General features: G+C 49.2%; 1 protein-coding gene across 5 annotated transcripts in view; it reads left to right on the top strand.

Moving 5' to 3' along the window:
- Positions 1 to 24660, top strand: part of TRPC7 (transient receptor potential cation channel subfamily C member 7) — a 139069-nt gene that overhangs the window by 91321 nt on the left and 23088 nt on the right. For all 5 annotated transcript variants that reach the window (XM_047778694.1, XM_047778693.1, XM_047778692.1 and 2 more), the window contains 2 exons: positions 10587 to 10820; positions 14651 to 14915. In XM_047778694.1, the coding sequence (XP_047634650.1) occupies positions 10587 to 10820; positions 14651 to 14915 (499 nt within the window). The remainder of the gene's footprint in view (positions 1 to 10586; positions 10821 to 14650; positions 14916 to 24660) is intronic.

The raw sequence follows: 24660 nt of genomic DNA, 5'->3' as shown, positions 1-24660 counted from the left end.
CTAGCTTCCCAAGAGCTTTCAATCAAGCGCCAAGCCTGTAACCAAAGGCCCACTGGCATTCAAGCTGGAAAGGAAGATTAAAGCCTACTGCAGAGTAAGTTTTGTAGCCTCACTTTCACAGTTCAGAGTCTAGCCCAGTTCTCCCTAGTATACTGCCCCCACCTTCAATTTAACTCCATTAAGCACCTTAACACTAGGCGCTGTGCAATGGACTGAAGATTTATGCCCCCCAAAATTCTTTTTTTTGTCTTTTTTTTTTTTTTTTTTTTTTTTAGGGCCGCACCCCGGGTATATGGCGGTTCCCAGGCTAGGGGTCTAAACAGAGCCATTGCCGCTGGCCTACGCCAGGGCCACAGCAACATCAGATCTGAGCTGCATTTGCAATCTATAGCACAGCTCATGGCAATGCCAGATCCTTAACCCACTGAGCGAGGCCAGGGATCGAACCAGCAACCTCATGGTTCCTAGTTGGATTCGTTTCCACTGAACCACAACGGGAACTCCTGTCCCCCAAAATTCCTATGTTAAAATCCTAATTCCAGGAGTTCCCATTGTGACTCAGTGGTAACCAACCCAACTAGTATCCTTGAGGACTCGGGTTTGATCCTGGCCTCACTCAGTGGGTTAAGGCATTGCCATGAGCTGTGGTGTATCTCACAGATGCGGCTCAGATCCCATGGCTGTGGTGTAGGCTGGCAGTTGCAGCTCTGATTCAACCCCTAGCCTGGGAACCTCCATATGCCACAGGTGCAGCCCAAAAAAGGAAAAAAGGAAAAAAAAAAAAAAAACTACTTTGGGAGATGCTTAGGCCATGAGATGGAGATCTTACGAATGGGATTAGCACCCAAATAAAAGGTACCCCAGAGAACTTGCTCACCCTCTCTCTGCCCTGTGAGGACAGAGCAAGCAGTTTGCAATTTTTAAAGAGAGCTCACACCACAACCCAAACATGCTGGGGCCCTGACCTTGGACTTTCAGCCTCCAGAACTGTGAGAAATAAATTTCTGTCATTTATAAGCCACTCACTCTGTGCTACTTTAACGAGCAACCCAAACTAAGACATAACTTAAGGGGGGAAAAACCTCACATGTTGGGTTTATGTACAAAATTCAGTATTTATGGCACCAATGACTCATCCACCCCATTTCCCCACCTGGACAGCAGGCAGAAGACTGGTGAGTGAGCACACGTCCCCTTCAGTGGGGGTGCTGCCACGTGTTAACCACGGGACTCCCACGGAGCCATGACTTCTTCCTGAGTCCTCATACTTCTCTTCCTAACGTCAGAGCATCATCCCAACAAGAGGGAAGCACCGCTAGTTACAGAGGTCCCAGCTTCGGCAGTCGGTCCCAGTTCCTACCCACTAGAGCAAAGCCGAGTTTTCCAGAAGTATTGTACAGAGGAAGCATTATTTTTCATTGATCTGTTTCCTAGTACATTTCAGACAGAAGAAAGATTCCAACTGCTTTTTCTTACCTAGATTTTATTTTTCAAACTTTCACCATCATCAATAATTTTAAGAACTGCAAACACCAAGAGAAGATTGTAATGAGCCCTATGGACCAATCTCTCATCTTCAACAATTAGCAAGACAAGGCTTTGTTTCATCCTACTTCCCTTCTCCCAACCCTGCAGTATTCTGAATCAAATCCCAAGTATCATAAAATTTCATCTATAAACATTTTTGTGTGCATCCTAAAAAAAAATTTTACTTTTTTTTCAATCTTTCTGTGCTGTAAGTTTACTGATATTTTTCTGCATTATCTGTGATTTTAATCCCCAACCACTGAATTTTTCATTTCAAATACTATATTTTTCAACCCTTTCAAATTTTATTTGGTTCTCTTTATAGCTTTCATTTCCTTCCTTGTTATGTTTCCATTTTCCTTTAAATCCTTGAACATAATGTACTTTTTTTTCTTTTTTCTTTTTTTTTTTTTTTGCTTTTTAGGGCAGCAACCACAGCATATGGAGGTTCCCAGGCTAGGGGTCAAATCAGAGCCACAGCTGCCGGCCTCCACCACAGCCACAGCCAAGCTGTGTCTGCAACCTCCACCACAGCTCACAGCAACACCGGATCCTTAACCCACTGAGCTAGGCCAAGGATCAAACCTGCATCCTCATGGAGCCTAGCTGGGTTTGTTAACCGCTGGGCCATGAAGGGAACTCCATCATGTACATGTTTACAGTCACTGTTATAAGGTCCTTGACTTCTAATTTCCGCACCTCTACCATTTCTGGGTTACTGGTTTTTCTCCTCACATGGATCAGATTTTCCTATGTCTGGGCATGTTAGTAATTTCGGACTGAATGGAGAGCATCTGGATTTTGTTGTCTTTCTTTAAACAGTTTTTTTGTTTGTTTGTTTGTTTTTGTTTTTGTTTTTGTTTTTTTTGCTTTATTCTGTCAGGCTGTTAAATTCTTATCGATGAGTTTGGTTCTTTTCAAACTTTCTTAGAGTGGATCTGATCATCCTTATCCTACAGAGACACACATATGGGGTCCCTACCCAATGCCCTGGGTTATCAACAAGGACTCGCAACTCAGGATGGTCAGAGCTCAAACATCTCTCCAAGCTGGGGGAGCTCTGCCAGCTGTTCAGCTTGCAGCTCTCTGGCTGCTATTTGCAGAGTTTCACTCTATGCAGTCCTAACTAGTATTCAGGGAATATTCAAAAGGACCGCTACATAGATTTCTGGACTATCTTTGTGTTTGGCTTTGGTTTGGGTTCCGCACAGTACCCTCCTCTCCGGAACTCTGCCATGTAATGTCTAACCACCCCAGGCTTTCTGAAGCTCTGTCTCCAACTCCCTGGGACTGCCTCCTAAGCTTCCAGGACCCCTTTCCACACCCTACAGGCGGGGAGGTGCCTCCAGAAAAAAGACAGGGTTATCGTGCGGCTTACCTCGCTGTTTCTCTTTACTGAAGGCTCACACGGCTGTGAGGTGTCCAAAGCCTGAAAAGAGTCTCTTTTCTTTTTTCCAGTGTATTGCTCCATCTTGGCTGCTAGTAGAAATCAGGATTCTTTTTCTAAAACAGAACTACAGATATAAAAGAAAATTAATAATTTTTTCTCAAATACCCAGTCAGTATGCAAATGTCTTTGATCGAGGAGACGTGTTAAAGAAATTTCTGCCTAGCTTGTTCTCTCTCTTCCCTCAGGTCTCTATCCAAACTTTACTTCATCAGAGTAACTGAGCCGGTAAGAATAAACTCTCTTACCCCCTTCCTCTGATAAAGTGAAATGTGAACAGAGACCTGAAGGATGAGAGAAAGCACGCTTTGCAGCCATCTGGGTGAAGAGTACTCCATAAAGAAGGATCAGTGTGTGTCAAAGGCCTGGATTCTGGAGCAAGCTGGACAAATGTGAGGAACAGCAAAGAAACGAGTGTAGCTGCAGCAGACTGAACAAGGGGGGAGGTGGCAGAGATGAGGTCCGAAGGAGAGGCAGAGTCCATCACGCAAGGCCTTGGTTGTGAGATACACACAGTCTGGGTCTTATTCTGAGGGTGCTGGACGTGACCAGAGAGTTCTGAGTGCAGAAGTGACATTCTAATGTCACTTTTTTTTAATGGACGACTGGCTGCTTTGCAGAGAATGGATGATTCTGGGGCAAGAACAGAAGCAGGGAGTCCAGTTAGGAGGCCACTACAGCAATTCAGACAGGAAATAGCTGGTTCTGAGGCAGGAGATGGTTATTATATGTGGGGAGTAAAATACATGGTCTTTACTGCTGGATTGCCTGTAGAGTGTGCAATAAAGAAAGGAGTCAAGGAAAATTCCAAGTGCTTAGCTCTAGCAATGGTGTAAGAGAGAGCCACTCTCTAAGAAAGCAAAGACCAGGGGAGGAGCAGCCGGGAGGTGAGCAGACATGGAAGTCGCGAGTTCAGTCTGAGATTATCCATTAGACCTCCAAGTGGAAATGGCAAGTAGCAACTGGATATACGTGCAGAAGTCCAGAGAGGCTGGGGCTAGAAGCACAAATGTGGGCATGTCACTCTGCTTAAAGTGAATGACATGCAATAATAGTACCTCGCCTGTGATTGTGAACGGATGAACTAAGGACCAAGCCTAGGGCACCGCAATGCCTAACTGCAAAGATGAAAAGTATCCTATCAGCAAAGGAGAGGGAGGTAAGAGGGTGCTGTCCCAAAAGCCAATGAAAGCCACTGTGTCCAGAATCAGGGAGGGATCACGCATGTCCAATGCTGCTGGCAGATCCAGTAACATGAGGGATGCCTGAGACTCGACCAGACTTTGGAAGCAGCGGTCCTGAGGAGCAAGAGGGGATGGGGTCCTGCACGCAGTGGAGGCCTTGGCCTTGGCGTAGACACTTCATCCACCATAACAGAAAGAAGGCAGGGCTGAGGACACAGAGAGGGTAGCCTGGCAGACACAGTGCCGAGGGCGATGTGCGCGTTTCCTGACAGTGTTGTTTCTACTTTCTCAATTTTTTTTCTCTGAATGTATGTTGTGGTTATTGAGCCTTATATGATGTGCCCGGCACAGTGCCAGTTAATGAAGCTGCTACACGATAAGACTAGTATTATCTCATCGCTAAATACTTTCTAGAGCTTTAATTATTCAACACCGGTAATAATAACAACCTTTGAGAGAAAGCCATGGAGCAGAGTGCTGTGGCCCGTGTTCTATGCACTGGCACAGCCTAAGGTCCACAGCCTGACCTGCTCTCCACTCAGACATGGAGATGCCTCAGGCCCCACCGAGCGAGGCTCCAAATTCTACTCCCAGGCAATGCTGGCGAGGAGGCCTTGGGTCAGCTAGAAACACGGCAGCCAGTTCTTCTGCCCTCAGACTCATGAATGCAGTCCTTTGGACAGACTGGTTATACCAACACCCAAACCATCATTCCTTCTCCACCAGAAGCAGCCCTAGAGCTGAAGAGACCTTTAGGGCCCTAACAAGTTCAACCTGCTCCCCTCAGGGATGGAGCGAGAGGGTGACCACAAAGAGGGGAAGGGCCCTGTCCAGGGGTCCTTGCCTCTGCCCTCCCCCCCTGGGCCTCAGTATATGCGCAGCACAGGAGCCAGAGAGATCCACTTCCAACATAATCAGGGTTTGTCACCCTCCGTCTCAGAACTCTTCAGGGGCATCCCACGCCCCTCAGCGTGACAGCCAGTGTCCTTAGAGTGGCCCAGAGAGCCTGCACCTCTCCACCTCATCTCCTAGCCTTCATCTCCCACCACTTCCCACTCACTCACTCTCCTTCAGCCCCACCAGCTTTCTTGCTTCAAAGTGTTTACACATCAGAACCTCTGCTGAGGCTGTCCCCTCTTCCCCGGGGGGCAGCTACATGGATCACTCCCCATTCTGCTCAGTCTTTGTTGAAAAGTCTCCTTCTCAGAGTTCCCGTCATGGCTTAGTGGTTAACGTCCATGAGGACACAGGTTCGATCCCTGGCCTTGCTCAGTGGGTTAAGGATGCGGCGTTGCCATGAGCTGTGATGTAGGTCACAGATGCGGCTTGGATCCTGCGTTGTTGTGGCTGTGGTGTAGGCTGGCAGCTACGGCTCCGATTCAACCCCTTGCCTGGGAATCTCCATATGCCGCAGGTGGGGCCCTAAAAAAAAAAAAAAAAGTCTCCTCAAGGTGAAGCCTTTTTAAACCAAACTATTCAAAATGGCAAGTTCCTCCAGGCTCATGGCCCTCCTCTTCCCCTTCTCTTCCTCCCTCTAACAGTTAACACTTCTGCCCACACTGCAGGCCTGCCTTTGTTTCCTGCCTGTCTCAATTAGTATTACTATTTCTGTAACCACACAAAACTGCAGTCGGGTCTTTTCCTCTTGTGTTAGTCCTCGCTCCACGTGGGCCTCCGGTTCTCCCAGTGGCCTCTTTCCGTGGCCACACAGTGTGACCGTACGCTCACTGCCCTCCCCACACCGCTCCCGGAGGTGTAGGTAGGTCCCCTTGTGCTGTACCTTCTACCGAAGGGTCAAACCCCATTAGAAATACATCCTTCCTTAATTCCAGACGCTTACCTTGATTACCAGCAGAACTCTGATAACCCTCTAGATTGTAAATCCAGGAGATACGAAGCAGGGGCGGAGGAGGGGGAAGCCACAAGGAGACGAAGACTACATACAAAGGAAGAAGAGAACTGAGGACACAGTATCAAGGAGGCCAGGAGAAGAGGGCCTCCGAGGAGGTGGTCTGGAGGCCCCGGGACAGTGCAGAGGAAGCGGCCATGACCGTTTAAGGAATGCACAGAGTCGAGTCTCACAAGAGTGTGAAGGGGGATCGCTTCTGAACAGCATCTGAAGGGTGGGAGTGAACTGCCTTTCGAACTGTCAAGGGCCATCTCAGCAGCCTGCAGGCCATTGTTGAAAACCTGCCCAAATGAAGCGCCTCACTTCCCCCAAGGCATCCCAGCATTTCCCAACCCGTTCCTCCACCCGCCCGTCAGCCTCGTTAATTATCAGCGACCGACGGTGTTCTCTGGGCTCCAGGCGACCCTGAGTGAAGCACATTTTGCCTGAAAGAGGCTCCAGTCGCAGCATCCTCACCCTCCAAGCCCCTGGGCTCTATATTCTCATCCTATTGCCATGCTAGAGGCAAGAGTCCAGGGGGCTCAGCTTGGATATGTAACACCCAACTACTCTCAGCGCCCTGGAGGCGGGGGGCTGAATTTCCCTCCCTACATCACTTAATTTCACACATTCTTTTTTCATTAAGCATTCCTGCTGCTCAAACACTTGGACCCAGGCTACTTTTACTCATGGCCTTGGAACAATTTAAATTAGTGTGGATAAATTAATATGTAAATCGAGGAAGACGGACAAGGGCACTGGACCATGAAGGAAGTGATTTGCAATGCCCAATGAGGAGCCTCTATATTGGTCAGAAAAGTCAGTTTTCTGTAAATAATTTGCGTTTCAGATTCAAAGAGCTTTAAGTGCTTGAAATTATCCCCAAACTCCAAGAAAATCAAGGGACTTACCCAAGGTCACACATCCAATAAGTGGCTAAGGCAGAATTGAACCCAGGGTTTCCTGATTTAAGGCCAGTGATAGCCCTAAGTGATAGCCTGTGATTCTCCTAGTGCCCAGCTAAAAGCAGTTGCACTAAATATTAGGAATTTTAATGGGGGGGGGGGCAATAGAGAAAAGCAGCAAACATTTTTTTTCTGGCCTTTAATGGTTTTTCCAGTAGCCTACTTTAAATATCTATTTTAACAGGCACAGATGAAAGTACATCTCAGTGTTAAGGACATTTTACTTCATTTAATTACCATAAAAATCTTCAAAGTGTAAGCTTGGGAAGTACAGCTTTGTTTTTTAAAAAAAAAAGAGAGAGAGAGAGAGCGAGCAAGGTGTATGTGTGTTGTGGGGGGAAGGAGTCTTGTAAACAGACCCACACGCGATGCTTTGGGACATTTCCTATCATGCAGACTCCAATTTGATACAAACACACAGATCTTGGAATCTGTTTCATTAAACAAAGCCATGACTTCTACAGCAGACGCTCTCAAATTACTTTTCTCCTTAGAAAAGCATTGTTGCTATCCTTTCCATTTGAAAGACTATTTTCGCCAGAAAAACAAAAACTCTGATGAAAACAGTGCTTGGTCATAGTCCCAGAGGAGTGAGACGATCAGGGCCTCACTCAAATAGAGCCAGACGTGGGCCTGGAACCAAAGTCAGCCATGCTTTAGCCCCCATGACCACTCGTCTGCTCCCCATCATCCTTGACTCAAGACTTTTTAAGCAGCTGGGTCCTCAAAGGTCACTGTCTTATAAAGTGCACATGTGTCAGTAAGAAGCTGGAAGTGAGGAGTTTCTGTTGTGGCTCAGTGAAAACAAACTCAACTAGGGTCCATGAGGAAGCGAGTTTGATCCCTGGCCTCGCACAATGGGTTAAGGATCTGGCATTAAGCCATGAGCTGTGGCGTAGGTCACAGAAGCAGCTCGGATCCTACGTTTTTGTGGCTGTGGTGTAGGCCAGCAGCTGCAGCTCCAATTGGACCCCTAGCCTGGGAACTTCCACACGCCATGTGTGCAGCGCTTAAAAAAAGAAAGAAACTGGAGCTGAAAACCAACAAGAGGCCAGGGCAGATCGGAAAGTCCACCAGAGGGGGAGCTGCAGAACTGGTGACCCACAGCAAGAGCTGAGGAGTCAGGGCGCAAACAAAGGAGTACTGGGCAATGCTGGGGCTGTGAGATGGGAGCGGGGAGGGGGCCGGCCTAGCATATGGGGTGTTTCTAGCACTGGCAGTACATCCGCTTAGAGCAGCCTCTCTGCATGGTGAGAATTCAGCTTTAAAGATCTTAAGAAAAGTAGCAAGATCTTCACCTCTGGGACATTTGGAAGAAAACAACGGACAAAGGTGCCAGGATAGATGCACTTACTCAGGGCCAGAGGGGGAAAATGAGGATGGCTTAAAAAAGCAGCAGCTTTAAAGGGCAAGAGGAGGATGAGGAGAAACAAAGGAAGCTGAAGAGAAGCAATGAGAGAGACAGGAGGAACCTGGGAAGGCAGGCTGTCAGGTCTGATGCATGGGAGCGAGAGGCGTGCCAAGAGAGGCTGGCAGTGTTACCTTCTCGGGAGCATGTGGTCAATGAGCTGGAAATGTTTCACTAACCAAGTGGTTAGTGATTCTTTTTTTTCTATTTCTTTGGGCCGCTCTTGCGGCAATCGGAGGTTCCCAGGCTAGGGGTCGAATTGGAGCTGTAGCCACTGGCCTACGCCAGAGCCACAGCAACGTGGGATCCAATTCGCGCCTGCAACCTACACCACAGCTCACGGCAACGCCGAATCGTCAACCCACTGAGCAAGAGCAGGGACCGAACCCGCAAACTCCTGGTTCCTAGTCGGATTCGTTAACCACTGCGCCACGACGGGGAACTCCTGGTTAGTGATTCTTTTACCACATTAACCTCTTAAGCATGCAGGTTAACTGTAGCACGGGGTAACACACAATGGCCTAGTTCTGCATCAGATCTTTCCTAGATTTGAGGAGTTGTAAACTCCTTGATGTTAATTAGAACACACTCAAGATTCTTTTTCCATTCATTACCTGCTTTCAACCCAATTTTATTTCCTGAAAAAGCAGAACAGCATAGTGATCAAGAGCATGGACTCTAGGGCAGAACTTCTGGACTCAAATTCCAGATCTCCTGCCTCCTTTCTGGGCACCTGACAACTCACTACGCCTGAGGACATTATCGCCTGCAAAACTCGGGTAATAACAGGATGTACGTCACAGAGTGACTGCAGAGAACTGAAGGAGTTAATACGCATATCAATATATATTAAAATATATAAGATGTACACATAATAGGTGCTCAAATGTTACTGAATACTAATTTTTAATCATCTAAACAATTAACTTTTAATTATCAGTGACGATAAAGGTAGAGAATAGCCCTATTCAATAGGAATATAAGGCAAGGCACACCATGAGCCACATACTTAAATTTTCTAATAGCCACGCTGTAACCCTGTATATCTAAAATATTATTTCAATACGTGATTGAGATTTTAAAATTACGGAAATATTTGACATCTTTTGCATAAAGCCTTTGGAATCTGGTGCGTATTCTACATTTTCATGCATCTCTCGGTTTAGTGGGCCACATGTCAGGGGCTCAGCGCCCACATGTAACCAGTGGCTACCATACTGGACCGTGAGGGTACTGAAGAAGACACACCCAACTGTGAGTCTAGGCTACAGCGCAAGGCTGCCTTACGGGTGGGGTGGAGGAACTAGCAGCATCTTGTTGACATCTACGTTGCTTGATACCTAACAATGACGACATATGTCTCTAAAATCCAGTATGTCATAAAACTGCAAGGGAAAGAAAAATAACCCCAAACGATGCTCATGGAAACATCCACATAAAGGAAAGGAGTTCTCGTTGTGGCGCAGTGGTTAATGAATCCAACTAGGAACCATAAGGTTGTGGGTTCGATCCCTGGCCTTGCTCAGTGGGTTAAGGATCCAGAGTTGCTATGAACTGTGGTGTGGGTCACAGATGCAGCTTGGATCCCGAGTTGCTGTGGCTCTGGCACAGGCCGGCATCTACAGTTCTGCTTAGACCCACAGCCCAGGATCCTCCATATGCCACAGGAGCAGCCGTAGAAAAGGCAAAAAGACCAAAAAAAAAGAAAGAAATATAAAGGAAAGCATTCTAATCAAGGAGTTAGGAGAATTGGGGTTGGATCAAATGTGGGACCTTCAAAAAGCCCTTTCCTGTTCCTGGAGCTCAGTTTCATTATACCTAGTTTACAATTGGATGATTCCTTATAACTTCCCGGTTCTTAAAACATGTAAATGTCAGCCATTATTTCTCCTATGTTACCTCCAAGAATCTAGCAGCGGATGAGAACTTTCTCCTCACAGCTGGCGATCGTTTATTTGTAAGCAGAGGAACAGGTGGCAAGAGTATCTGCCCTCCGAAAATTTCCTGGCTCTGCCTTTAAAGACACGGTTCCGTTTGCTGCTGGCTAGCAACACTCCCAGACCCAAAGAGCTTACATTTACACCTGTGCCCTGGTTCCCTCCGTGCCCCCTCGATGGTCACACCCTGGGAAGTGGAAAATAAGCCTGACCTTCTCACTTTCCCGCAGGGATGATTTGGTCCGAATGCAAGGAAATCTGGGAGGAGGGGCCGCGGGAGTACGTGCTGCACTTGTGGAACCTGCTGGACTTCGGGATGCTGTCCATCTTCGTGGCCTCCTTCACCGCAAGGTTCATGGCCTTCCTGAAGGCCAGCGAGGCCCAGCTGTACGTGGACCAGCACGTGCAGGACGACACGCTGCAGAACGTCTCGCTTCCGCCGGAAGTGGCCTACTTCACCTACGGTGAGTCGGAGGACTCGGGTCCAGCCGCGCATCCCGCCCCTCGCCCACTTCCGGGGCGTGGCCAGAGACCTTTCGTGTGTCTGGTCGCAGCTGGTGGTTTCCAACAGGCTGTGGCCGACTTTGGTCTTTTCTACTGTCCGAGCAGACCACCCCGGCCCGGCAAGAGAGTCCTAATGCCCGCAGTCCAGCCGCCTGAATAGAACCTGAATAGGCCATGGAATCAGTGCCTGCAAGAAATGAATCGTTTGGTATTGCAAAGGATGGATTTGTTTTGGAAAGGGTCCTGGAGCATCTCTGTGCGGGTTCTTTGTGTGTTTTGTTTGTTTTACTTTTTAAAGAAATCCCGTTTCTGATGTGGATCCAGGAACTTTTCCTTCACCTTGGATCCCTGTATTTTGTGCAAAAATAAGTCCTGCTTTTCCAGTTCAAAAGGTTTCTCACAGCGATATAAATTCTTAGAAGATGATTTAATTCTTTGAAACCACAAGGGTATTCAGTGCAAGGTAGTAGACTGAATTTTTAATAATAATAATGATTTATAGCATCCATTTATCAAAGACCCACCAGCTGCCAGGAACTAAATAGACATACTACACCATACACTCTAGTCCTTGCAGCAGTCCCACAAAAGGGGTCCTTTTTTTGTCCCTATTTTATAGCTGAAGAAACAGGTTTTCATGACAGGGCTTACAATGTTCCCAGAAAGAGAGGATTGCCTTCTATAGCCTGGAATCCTGGTTCCACATGAAATGAAACAATGCGGAATGGTATAGTGGTTATGTTGGCAGGCTTTGGAGTTAGAACCGGATTCAAATCCTACTTCTGTAGCTTACTGTGAGGACTTGTGGACTTAACTCTATTTTCCTACATGTAAAACTAGGATAACACATATGGTAGGAAGTTTTGGGTTTTTTTTTTTTTTGAGGATTAAATAAGATAGTTTATATGAATAATTTTGGACCATGTTCTGCAATATTAAATGCTCACTGATAGTAACAGTTATTACCACTGCTACCTCTGGAGTCATTGTCTGCCTCAGTCATGTATCTTCAGTGCAAGAGTGGAGAGAAAAAACAGTAGCTGTTTGTTATTGCTAGTAAATTAGCTGGATATTTAACAGCCACTCACTAGTGACAGGTGCTACATCATGAAAAGTTTGAGTGCCAAATGTCCCTGTTAGATGGAAGCCACGTGGTGCCTGTGACCACAGAATCTTCATGGTCAGGTACCGCAACAATCTGCAGAAGAAAGGTGGCCACTTGATGCTAAAGTTGAGTTGCAGCCCATATTCAGTATAGGTTGTATTAGGCAGATGATGCTACATGTAAATGTGGTAGGGACCCCTGCCCCCCACACTGAGAAAAGGAGAGTCTTGTGGTATTACAAATCATCCACTTTTCCTTTGTTAGTTTAGCAAAGCCAGGCGTTTTAAAGGCATGAGCTGTGTATTTGCTTCTTTATGCTGTTCAGGATTCATTAAGGAAAGATGAGAGAATCTTGATATTGCATTGAATACTTAGTGCTGTGATTCAAGCCACAGTATTATTCACTCGTGACTTCCAGTCCTTTAAGGATTGTATTAAAGTGTCACCCAACCCCAACGCATCACGCTTCATTGCCCTTGCCTGTAGCTCACCCTGTGCCCTTGAAATCTTTTGGATCTCAAAGGGATGGCTTGTGCTCCAGTTATGGAGGAAGAGCGCCCTCTAGTGGTCTATAGGACAGTGGCCCCCCCTTCCAACCTCTGCAGCACAAGGTAAGAGTTTTTTAGGTTGCAAGAGGGCAATTTTTCTGGTAGATGGAGCTCCATGAGGAAGAAAATCCTTTAGCCTGAGTCATCATAGTGCTGTTTGCTTTTCTACCCATCAAACCTCTTACAAGCCAGTCCAAGTAGAATACTTTTCGCTAAAAGTCTTGACCAGGTCACCAGTGACTGACAATAGCTAAATCTATCTTAATAGATTAGATGAGTGGTTTTTATTATGGCAGCTGAGGTTTAGGATAATAAATTATAGGCGGCATAATAAAGAAGTTCCTTTTGGTGTCTGTTTGAAGAAGCCAAGTTATCCAAATGTGATATTTATCCATAGAGAGTGACAATATATTGGGAAAAAATACAATTTCTTCCATTTACTTGTTTTTCTGAGTTGTGATGACGTGATGAGAACATAGAGTCTATAATTTTCAAATATTTCCAAATATAATTTTGAATGCACTACATGAAACTCTGTGACAAACAGAGGCTTGGTTCCCCTCACTAAAGATCTCTTACTGCTCTTTGTTATTATAATTGTTTAACAGAGTCTAGCTTTGAAAATAAAGAACACAATTCTTCCTCTTCCATCTCCCTTGGGGTGCCAAGAATTGCTATGTAATATCCTTGCTATCTGCATTTACCTGGCTCTGAAAAGAACCCCATAGCCCAAATCCAATCTTTAAAATGGCAATAATAATACCTACTCTACAAGGCTGTTGTGAAAATTACAGCTAATGTAAGTGTAAGGGCTAATTTAGGTTTCTCTCTGTTTCTCAATTTAAGTTTCACTTAGTATTTCTCAACAGGGATGCAATTGTGTTGTTCAGCAGGGCAGTTCTCATGGAGCAGGTCTGTCTGGAGCATTGCAGGATATTAGCATCCCATAATACTCCTACCCAGTCACTCTGACAACCACAGCCATCCTTCCCCACCCTGCAGGCGCACGCACGCACGCACACACGCTGCCCCAGGAGGATGGTGCTACCCCCATGTGAAAATCACCATTATGTCTTGACACATAGTAGGCAGCTTATTAGAGAAAGATGCTGCTCTTTGCATCTTTGCAGGTTTGCTCTGCTGCAGGAATGTACCCAGGCCAATTCACACTCTCACCAGTGACCACCAGCAGAATCTCCCCAGCACCCAGCATGGGAAAGGTCCTAGAACTCTTGCCACCTGGAACAGGGCTGTCATAGCAAACCTGAATGCATGGTCACCACTTTGGGGGCCTCAGCTCACTCAGGGAGCACCTCCCAGGCACGCATTGCTTGAGGCATAAAACCAAACTGCATTTTCTCAGGCAAGACCCTTCAGATTCCTGGCCCCCGTGTGAGCTCATTTGTTCTGATTTGTGGCTAATTGAAACCTGAGGTTCAGATTTCATTCAGTCATTTAATAAGCATTTATTAGCACCTGCTCTGTGCCAGACTCATCCCCAGGGACCAGAGTGGTCTGGAATTTGCTTTCCAGTTAAGTATTTTACATATGTGACTTCATTTCATCCTCACCACAGCTCTGTAAGGTTGATGACATTGTCCCCAATTGACAGATGGAGAATATGAGGCTTGGAAAATTAACTGGCTTGCTCAGAGTCATACAGCCACTGTGTAGAGAGGCCACGTTCAACCTCAGGTCTGTCTGACACTAAGTCCATGCTCTCCCTGTGAATGGGACAGCCCTGTTTGTGGCTGTGGTGCTCAGACAATGGCAAGGAAGACAGGATGGCAAGCAGCACGGAGAGTGCCATGACACGAGGGCACACAGGATACTGTGGGAGCCAAGAGGGGAGCAAGGAGGCTGCTCCAGCCTGTGGAGGTCACAGAAGGCTTCCTAAAAGAGATGGCACCTGAGCAGGTCTTGAAGGCACGCTAGGATTGAAGTGATTCAAGGGTGGTCCAGGCAGATGGGGCCAGTATGTTCTAAGATGGAGGATGCCACCTTCAGTCTATCAGGATTGAAGACAAGGGCGGGAACAGCAAGGGATGAGGCCAGGGGCCTCTAAAGACGCCTAACTGCTTTCTCTTCCAGGGCAGATCCTGCCTCCCAGTGAGTAACCCAGTCTGTTTTCTTTTAGCCAGGGACAAGTGGTGGCCTTCAGACCCTCAGATCATATCGGAAGGGCTGTACGCGATAGCTGTCGTGCTGAGCTTCTCTAGAATCGCATACATCTTGCCAGCCAATGAGAGCTTTGGGCCCCTGCAGATCTCTCTGGGGAGAACCGTGAAAGATATCTTCAAGTTCATGGTCATTTTCATCATGGTATTTGTGGCCTTCATGATTGGGATGTTCAATCTGTACTCCTACTACCGAGGTGCAAAGTACAACCCAGCGTTTACAACGTGAGTAACCCAGCCCTGAGGGGCTCTCCGGGCTCCCCGGGCATCCTTGGGAGGCTCTGGCAAGTGGTTCCTCACAGAGACTCGGGCTTCCTTGGCATTTCTAAGGGTTAAAGGTAACTTTATTCAAGGGCCCTTTTGAGTTCAGGTTCTGGAGTTGGAAGAACAGAGGGAGCTGGGTTAAATCCTCCCTTTGCCATTTATATGCTGTGTGGCCATGAGCATGTTCCTTAACCACTCTGAGCCTTAGTTGCCTCATCTTTAAAATGAAGTAGATAATAATACCTGCTTAATAGGGATAATGTGAGGATTCAGTGGGCTGATTCAGCTACCAGACAGCAAACTAAATACATGGAAGGAATTATTACTGTTATGACTGGTTTAGCCTGGGTTACCTAGAAAACAAAGCCAGCCTTGGGCAAGTCTTGCATGCCAACATGTTATTGGAGAGAGGGAGGTGCAATCCTAATGAACTAAGAATGAAGGAAAAAAGAAAATGACGCATGGGAAGAGGAAAAGCACAGAGAGGTTGCTGACCTGGCCACTGTCTCCCAGGACGTACAGCTTGGTCATGACAGATTTCTCCAGGAAGAGGATAAGGAAACGCATCTCAAAACAGCCCATCAGGATGCGAGTTAGAGAATTTATCAGCCAGAGCTTTCCCATCTGCTATCTTTCATTAGTCAAATTCACTCCACGGGACATCGATGCCTTTACGCCCCCAAGGCAGCCCCCGGGACATCGATGCCTTTACGCCCCCAAGGCAGCCCCGGGGAGCCATTTCTGCAAGCACGGCAGGTAGGTCTGCATGCAGGCACAGGTCAGCAGCTCTCCGTGCCTCAGTAGGCAAGCCAGTGCCCAGCATAGGCATTCAGCCTGTCCTGCAGCATCATGTGCCTCAGCGGCAGCAGGAAAATAAAAACCAGGTAAGGAGCTAAGAGGCATGTGGTGTGAACAGAGACAAGGCACTGTCAGGCCTACTGACCTCAGGGGCCAGAAGCAGACACTGCAGGCAGAGCAAGCGAAGCTGCAGCCTGCCCTTCAGGCTGCTGTCAGAGCTCTCTGAGCCTGTGTCCACGGAGACCCAAAGCCCCTCCCCTCGGGGACTGCCAGGTGGTCTCCTGCCAGGTGGTCTCACCATCCGTAGCACTGAGCAGTGGTCTAGTCGAAGAACCTGGTGAATCTGAGTTTCCATCTTGGCCGGGGCATTTAGTGGCTAAGGACCTTAAGGCAAGGTACTTGATTTATCTGTCTCTGGGACCAACGACACAGAAATAAGGCTTCCCACCTTGCACATAAATACCTTCACAAATAAACGAAGGGTTCCAGAAAGTGCCTGAAGCTCAGAAGCATTTCAGTCTAGGTCCTGCCCTGGGCTTGCCTAGTCCCAGAACTGCTCCTTGCCTTCGTCAGCCTCCCGTCCAGAGTCTTGAGAGAAGGACAGTCAGGTCTCCAGCCACAAGCACAGCCACTAGGACCAACAGGGCTCAGCACTTCCTGACACTGGTCCCCAGGAGCCCCTGAGGGGCCTGGAATTTGCTCTCCAGCCAGTGAAAACAGCAGAGCTGCACCATGCAGGCTCCCTGGGCAATTCCCACCTGGCAGCAGGGCCTCCACTTGACCCTTCTGGAGAAATCACCCATCAAGGGAAGGTACGTGACCCCAAGAACCCAGACCAAGTGCCATGGGCCCTGTGCCCCTGGGTTCAGAATCAGGGACTGCACTGCCTCGCCCCAGTAGAACAACGTCGAAGGGTGCGCCCCTGGAGCTGCCGAAGCACAGAAGCTGTTACTCTCTGAGGCAAAGAAGGAGTTTGTGTTGACGGAGAGCAGGTGCCTGGCCTGGTGCTGAGCAATGCACCTGAGGACAGCCTGGCTCTCTGCCTTGGCCCACAGCACCCCCCACCTCCCCAGCACAGACAGACTGGCTTTCAGTCTGCACTCTCCTCTTACTGGCCATGCAGTCTTGGCCAAGGGCTTAAACCCCCTGGGCCTTCATGTCTCCAGCTCTGAATGAGAATAGTAAGATGGCCAGCCTGACAGGATCCCTGCAAGGACTCAAAAAGAATGAAAACAGATTGAATATAGAGCTTGGCATACAATAAGCCTTCAACAGAAGGGGTCATAAGAGAGATGGCAAATAAAGAGGGGGGCAGGGTAAGCTGCAGGACAAGACCCTGGGGACTGACTGGCTCCATACGACCCTTTCTGGACAGGGACCTAGCCTACCAACTGTCCGCCAGATCAGGCCAAGTGCATGAATCAATCATTCGGACTGCTTTGTAGCACCCCAATGCTCTGTGATTAGCTGCTGCAGAAATGAAATACGCTTGAATTACTCAAAAGCAAATTTGCTGTGGATCTGCTAGAGGCAAAGCCAACGGGAGGCGTCGGTGTGGGAGGCGCGGCTTACTGACGTCAAATGAAGACGTCAGCAGATACACAAAGGCTCTTCCCCTGTGTGGTCCAGCCCTGACATCTCTCCTGTGTTTCCGGTCTAGCAGGACACCTTATACACAGTGTGGCTCACTCAGTGCTTCGCAGAGAGGAATGAGGGAAGGAACAGGAGAAAGGATGCCAGACTCAAGGCAGCGGGAAGAGCAATAGACCAGGAGTCTGAGCAGGACCCTTCCGTCCCATTTCTCCTGCCCTGCTTCTGCACGGTCCCCCTCCACTGCCCTCACAGGGAAGCACAGTTCCTCTGACAGTCAGTACCACAGCAATGAAGTGAAATGAAATGAAAAAGGCCACGACCTCAGAGCAGGGCTGACCTGGCCACGAGCTCAGCTGGACGCAGCCCAGTAGGGCTATGGAGGGCATCTTTACGGAGGGGATCAGGAAAAGTCAGGGGAAGGTGAGAACAGGAGGAAGGCACAAAGCAATTGGCTTGTCCCACGTGCTGAGGACAAATGGAGACTTTCTTGACACAAGGGACCCAAACAAGAGGCCACCGTGCTCTTGAGGATGGGCAGACGGCGGGAATGCAGAGGCCAGAGCAAGCGCAGCAAAGAAAGGACAGGATATTTATCACCTTGGCAGCTCCTAAAATGGGACGTGCGGCTGTGAATAGGGTTTGATTGAACAGGAAGCAGTCAATAGTGCAGTGAAGTGGAGGAAAGAATGGATTTTTGTAAATGCCAGCTCTTACCTTTTGACTGCTCTCTGGAGCGCATGGCCCCCAAGAGATCTTTGATAAGCAAAAAGCCACAAGAGGGTAAAGGCGTCTCATGCTTCTGGGGACTCAGAACTATTCTGAGTGCCATTGATGCTGATGATAAAATCGAATGACTGCCTCAAATGATGCCTCATGGCCCATACCCAGGCCACCCTGCCCAGCTTGGGACCCACCCCCAGGGGACCTTCTGTCTTTGGAATTTGGAGCTTTAGGGTAAGGTGGGTCCTCTCAGCAGTTTCTGTAGAGTCAGAAGACTCAACCCTACAGAAGGGAAATTTGGGCTGGAGCACCTGCAGATGCCCTTCCCCCATCCCCCCTCACACCTCCAACCCCACCAAGCCAGGTTCAAGGACAGCGTGGGTCCTGAAGGGCTGTTCAGGAGTCCACTTTTAAGAAGTCAGCTCTTAGGAACCCACAGAGAGCTGTCTCCTAAGAGCCCTGCTCCCCTTGAGGTGTGGGCCCAGCTCACAAAAGCCAGTCCCACACAAATCCCACTGAGTCAGAGCACGGGCCCAAATGCGAGGGGTAGGGGCAGCCTGGGACAACAGCAAAGAGAAAAAGAAAAGCTTCTCCACCAAAGACAGACCCACAGCCCTCAGCCAAGCCCTGGCCTAACCCCCAGTTCCAGTTCCAGAATCGTGTACCTCCCTCCCCACCCCCAAAGTGCCATGCCCTCCACCCAAAAGACCTAGTGAGGGCAGGGAAAGAAAACCAGACAACTAATTCTGCCCAAGGTACAAATAAACACACAGTATGAGGAGTCTTAATTGAGACTCGTATTTCTCAAACCCCACCAGAATCCTCTGGGGAGATGGCTGAACCAGGCCCTCTCATGCCCTGCCCCTTAGAGGGTCTAATGACAACTGGTCCAGGTAGGACCTAGAAGTTAGCATTAACGAGCCTCCAGGGGATTCTGATATGGGGTGGTCTTAGGACTACACAGCGAGAAATGCTGACTGGAGAGACAGAGACCGCTCTCAGCTCTGCGCAGTAAAAAACCCAAAAACTCATTAACCTGAGTGAGTATGTTACTGGTAGAATTTCAGGCCCAGTGTAGTCAGAATAGGCGACTGGATGCAGCAGAGAGCAGGGTTTGAAGTCAAATCCTAGGAGCAGTTCTCAATTCTCCAGCTGCCTTTCCCTCCAGAATCAAGGGCTCCCTCCAAGGTCTGGGTAATTTTTTCCCAGCCGCCCCCATGTTGGGGGCTGGCGTGAGGGGAGGCACAGGGACAGGGTGTGCAGGGTCACTGGGGGGTGGCAGACAGGCACCTGCTGGCAGCTCACTTCTATTAGAAGCTGCCCGTGACCAGAGTGGAGGAAGACAAGGTGTGCAGACCCGTTTTACGCTCTCAGTATGAAATCTAAGTGTCCTGAGATGGGGGTGAAGAAGGGAAGGGGAGATTGCCCGAGAATGTCTCGTCTCTTCTTCAAGTTCTCAAAATTCCACCTGTTAGAAATTTTGGTCTTCATGGAGTTCCCTTAACGGTTAACGAACCCAGCTAGTATCCATGAGGACGCAGGTTCCATCCCTGGCCTAGCTCAGTGGGTTAAGGATCCGGCGTTGCCATGAGCTGTGGTGTAGGTCACAGACATGGCTCAGATCCTGCATTGCTGTGACTGCGGTGTAGGCTGGTAGCTGTAGCTCTGATCTGACCCCTAGACTTCGAACTTCCATATGCCACAGGTGTGGCCCTAAAGAGCAAAAAAAAAAAAAGAAAGAAAGAAATTTTATTCTTATTGGAGTTCCCTTTGTGGCTCAGCAGTTAATGAACCCGACTAGTATCCACGAGGACACGGATTCAATCCCTGGCATCACTCAGTGGGTTAAGGATCTGGCATTGCTGTGAGCTGTGGTGCAGGTCGCAGAGACAGCTCAGATCTGGCGTGGCTGTGGCTGTGGCATAGGCCAGCAGCTGTAGCTCCAATTGGACCCCTAGCCGGGGAACTTCCAGGTGGCGCGGGTATGGCCCTAAAGACCGGGGGGGGGAAAAAAAAAAGAAAGAAATTTTGTTTTTATTGGGAACATAGCTTTGCTTTTCTCATGAAAGTCTGCAGACAAATAGAATTTGCTTGTTGGAGTTGTGTTTTGCAGCCAATCTGGCCTGTAAGGCACAGGCTTTCAGCTGAGGGATTATGTGGAGACCCTGGGGTCCAGCAGCCTCGCTGCAGTGTGGAAAGAGAGACACAGGTCTTTGGCTCACTAGTGAAATACACATGGGTGAGAATGCATAGAAAAGGGGTAGCCTTTCCTCCACTCAGATTGGTGACATGCAGGACAGGTCCACAAAGAATGGGAGAGGGTGGGGGCAATGAGGGGACCCAGAGCAGGAAGTGACAGGCCCTCTAACACAACCCAGGATGGGCTCCTGGTCTTCCCTTTGGGTGAACTCGACCTCCCCCACTTAATTTTTCTTTTAGGGCCACACCTGTGGCACATGGAGGTTCCCAGGCTAGGGGTTCAATAGGAGCTGCAGCTGCCAGCCTATGCCACAGCCACAGGAATGTGCTATCCAAGCCACCACGTCTGTGACCTACACTGCAGTTCACAGCAGTGCCAGACCCTACGCCCACTGAGCGAGGCCTGGGATCGAACCCACATCCTTATGGATACTCGTCGGGTTCGTAACCCACTGAGCCACCGTGGGAGCTCCATCCACCACTTAATTTTGATTGGGGATTAAATGGAGGCCCCAACCCTCAAAAACAAAATCCCAGTCAATCCTTTGTACAGGCTGTTGTGGATTAACTTCATAGCATAGCTGGGCTGAGACATTTCTAATCAAAAAATACCTCTCTTACAGTTACTGTGTCTCCCCGGGAATCATTTTAAGGGAAGGAGCTTTAGCAGTGCTAGGCAAAATTAGAAGCTTCGGGTTTTTATGGCAGTTATGGAAAATTTCCACACTCTGTATCCAGAGAGAACCCTATGCACACCTGGGGCAGGAGAGCCAGCCCCTCCTTCCAGGAAACCTGGAGACGGGCAGTGGGGCTGAAGCAAAGGCTCCTGGACACTCTGCCCACATGCACTCTGGCCCAGGACCACCACACTCCCTCGTGGTTGAACACCTGGTGACAAATCCATGATCTGCTCTCTGGTTTAATCCACATGACAAGGGAATGGCACAGGTAGCGCTACCGAGAAGCTGAGGCTTAGAGAGACAGTGCACTTGCCCAGGACCACAGAGCCGAGAGGAGGACTTGAACCCAGACCTGCATGGCTTCAAGCCCATCCTCCACTTGTGACCTGAAATTCCTCCACTCCCACACCAGGGCCTATGCTCTGCCGTAGACGCCGAGTGCCTTTCCAAGCTGGGTCACTTTCCTGTGACACTAAATTCCAAAGACTAGTGTGCTCAGTGCAGGCTTTGATTATCATTGGGAACCTGATGATTCTACACATCTCAAGTCTCACTAAGCAGCCTGGGACTGTCCCCTGCAGGTTTCTGTTCCCAGCATGCTTACTGACTTGACAAACACGATGGAGCAGCGGCTCCCTGTATGGCCCTCACATCATACAGATTAATAAGACAATCTTCCCATCCCCAAGGAACTCAGAGACAGGTAGAGAATTCTAGGGGGAAAAGGAGGAGAGCATCAGTTATTCCACCATGGAATCATCATCAAAGGGCACTTGAGCAGCACAGGGAGGAGGAAGCGCTGAACTCTGCCTGGCAGGATCAGGGAAGGCTTCCTGGAGGGGGTGACCCCAAACAGAGGGTCTTGGAGGATGACGAGGAGGGCACTGCAGCCTGTGAGAGGTAAAGGAGCAGGGCGTATTTTTTTTTTTTTAAGTGAAGGAGAAAGCAGCTGCCCCATTGCCCGGATATTGATTTTGTTCAAATGTTTCAATGAACATTTTCGTAACAACAACCAAAGCTGCTTCCCATGGCAGGGACGGGGGAAGGGACAACCAACACTGCATCTGGCCACAAAGGTGGCAAGAAGTCCCTGAAGCAGCTCAAGAGGAAGGCCCAGGAGATGGATGAGATAAGACATTTGTGCGGAAACAGAAAGAGGAGCAGAGAAAGTTCAAGGAGCTGAAAGCAAAGGCTGTGGAAGGCTCCCCGGCCATTAAGAAATCTGTCCCAAAACTGTTCCTTGGGCCTGAGGTGCCATTAAGAAATCTGTCCCAAAGCTGTTCCTTGGGCCCGAGGCCACAGTGATCCTTAGGCTTTTCTGTTTAAACACCTGAATTCCCTGCCGTAACATCTGTTGCCACCTGTAGTTAGAACAGAGTGCTGTCTTGGAGCCGACGGTCCTTTTCAGAATAAACTTTTGTAGAAGGAAAACAATTAGGCAAGTGGGCGCAAGTCTGGAGAAATGACAGAAGATTCGATCCGATAATCCAGCCGGAGTCAGGTTGTAAAGGTCTTTCTAAGTCCGCAGAGAATGTTAGAGTCTCTGTTAAGGCCTTTTTAAAAGGAGGACCCGTGGTTGGATCTGCCTCCAGCAAGAGCCCTGTGGCCCTTCTCAACGGTGAGAAGGGTGGGTTAGAAGGGACGGAAGGGGCCACCAGGGCTTGGCCTGAGCTGGGTGCTGGGGTTTGTGATGAGCGGAAACACTCAGGAGTCCTCCTGGAGCTCGCAGACTGAGTGGGAATGTTAATCAGCATTGCCGTGGGAATGAGGGCATGTTCACAACTGAGTTAAGGTTCTGGAAGAAAGGCAGCTCCAAAGGGAGCCATCAGATCCAGGAAGGAGCGACGGCAGGAACCCTGAGCGAGGGTGCCAGCCTGAGCCAAGGGGGTGGCGGCGGGGAGGGGGAACAGGGCATGGAGGAGGCGGCTGGGGAGGTCAGAGTGGATGAGCCATGGTGACGCCAGCACGTGGGGAGCGAGAGGCAAAAGGCGGGTGCTCTCGGGGTTTCGCCATTGGGAAGAGCCCCCGAAGGATGTGGGAGGGAGTCAAGGAGCACGCGATGGGAAGAGAGAAAGGTCCTGGCGATTCGGGAAAGGGACGGGGGTTAGGACCCATCCCCACAGAGCTGAAGGCAAACACTCAGATCTGCCTCCCAGAATCGTGGGTGAAGCCCGCATCCTACGGGCCTAGGGGAGCAGTGGGGCCTAGAGAAGGAGCCCAGGCTCAGCATCAGGGGACAAGCAGAGGCTTGCTTAAGGGGTGAATGGGGCTCTTTAGCTAAAAACGCCATGCTATGCTCTGCAAACAGAGAGCCTGAGACTCCCCTGGCCCAAGGAAGTGGGGGAAAGGGAGACAGTCAGGTGAGCCATGTAGGCCCAGAAACATCCAGAAGGGAGTGATGGGGCTGAGGGGCCCCCTGGCAGCCAAGGGCCAGCCCTCCAAGAAGGATCTGGCTGCAGAGGAGGTCCTGCTGGGGCAGCCGGGGCTGAATGACATCGTCTGCCCTTGTAAGACTCACTATAACCAACGGCCGGTGAAGAGAAATCAGTGTGGCATCGGGACCGTGGCCTCGGCCGTGTTCTCTGTGCCAGGCCCGCTGAGTGTGTGGGCAGGCAGGCACGTGGAACGGCGTCAGCCTCCTGGGCCGCACAGGGGAACCGTTTTCCCAGGACCCCGGGTCCATGTGAAAATATGGGCATCCCTGGCGCCGAAGTGTTATCGTCATACTTCCTTATAATTTGAAAGTCATCATCTCACCTTCCGTCTTACAAACTCAAGTTCGGCATAAGTGTGCGGGGAACGAGAACTCATTATGCCCATTTTCACGTGGAGAAAAGCAGCACAGAGAGGCCCAGCCCTTGATGGAGCAGACAGCCGTGGTCAGTGTCAGGGCCCAGGTCAGGCTCAGAGAGGCTGGGCATCTGGAAATAGCCTTTAGGTGTCCAAAGGAAAAAAAAAAAAGAAAAGTTGGGTCTGCTCTATGTTCTTATATTTGCATAATTCTCCAATAAGTGATAAAAACACAGATCTCTCCCTGAGCTACTTTAGAAGAATGGTTATGCCTGTTAGAAGCAGACATTCTACCATCATATAATGTTGATACCGTCTCCTCATGTTTCTTCATGACATGAATTTTCAAAGCCTGCTGCCTGTGAGCTTCTGGAACAGGCTGAGAGCCCACAAAGTTTTGAGGGAAAAGATGATGAAACAGAGAAACTGTGCCTTTGGGGACGGGGCCTTCACAGCACGTCCGCAGGCCGCATCCTCGGTCTTGTCCTCGGCCTGACTGTAGCATCTTAAAGGGGGAAAGCCCTCTCTTGTGTTCACTGAAATTCAGTTCTAGGATGGCGATAAGGTTTAAACGGTCATTCTTCAAAGTGACAGCGTGACAGGAAACAGGACTGTCCAGGGTTAGCTCTAGAATATGATGCAAAGCAGCTGCGAAGTGGGTCCGAGGCAAGCTGACCGAGACCACATCACCGGGCGCCTCAGTTTCCCAGCTTCAGTTATTCCTCGAGGAAGAACGTTCCCTGGGCCCCCAGGGTGAGCTGAGCACTGCTCTGGGCAGGAAGGCGGAGCAGTGAGCAAGTCACGACCTCACAGAGGTCGCATCGCTGCGAGTGGGAAAAGAGGGAAGAGGAAAACGATGATGATGATGAAAACAAAGAGATGAGGTCGTTTTAGATGAAGTGCTGAGAGCGAGCGAGGAAATTAAG

This window comes from Phacochoerus africanus, chromosome 4 (assembly GCF_016906955.1).
Source record: "Phacochoerus africanus isolate WHEZ1 chromosome 4, ROS_Pafr_v1, whole genome shotgun sequence".
Lineage (NCBI taxonomy): Eukaryota > Metazoa > Chordata > Mammalia > Artiodactyla > Suidae > Phacochoerus > Phacochoerus africanus.
This window is presented reverse-complemented; position numbering and strand designations above follow the sequence as displayed.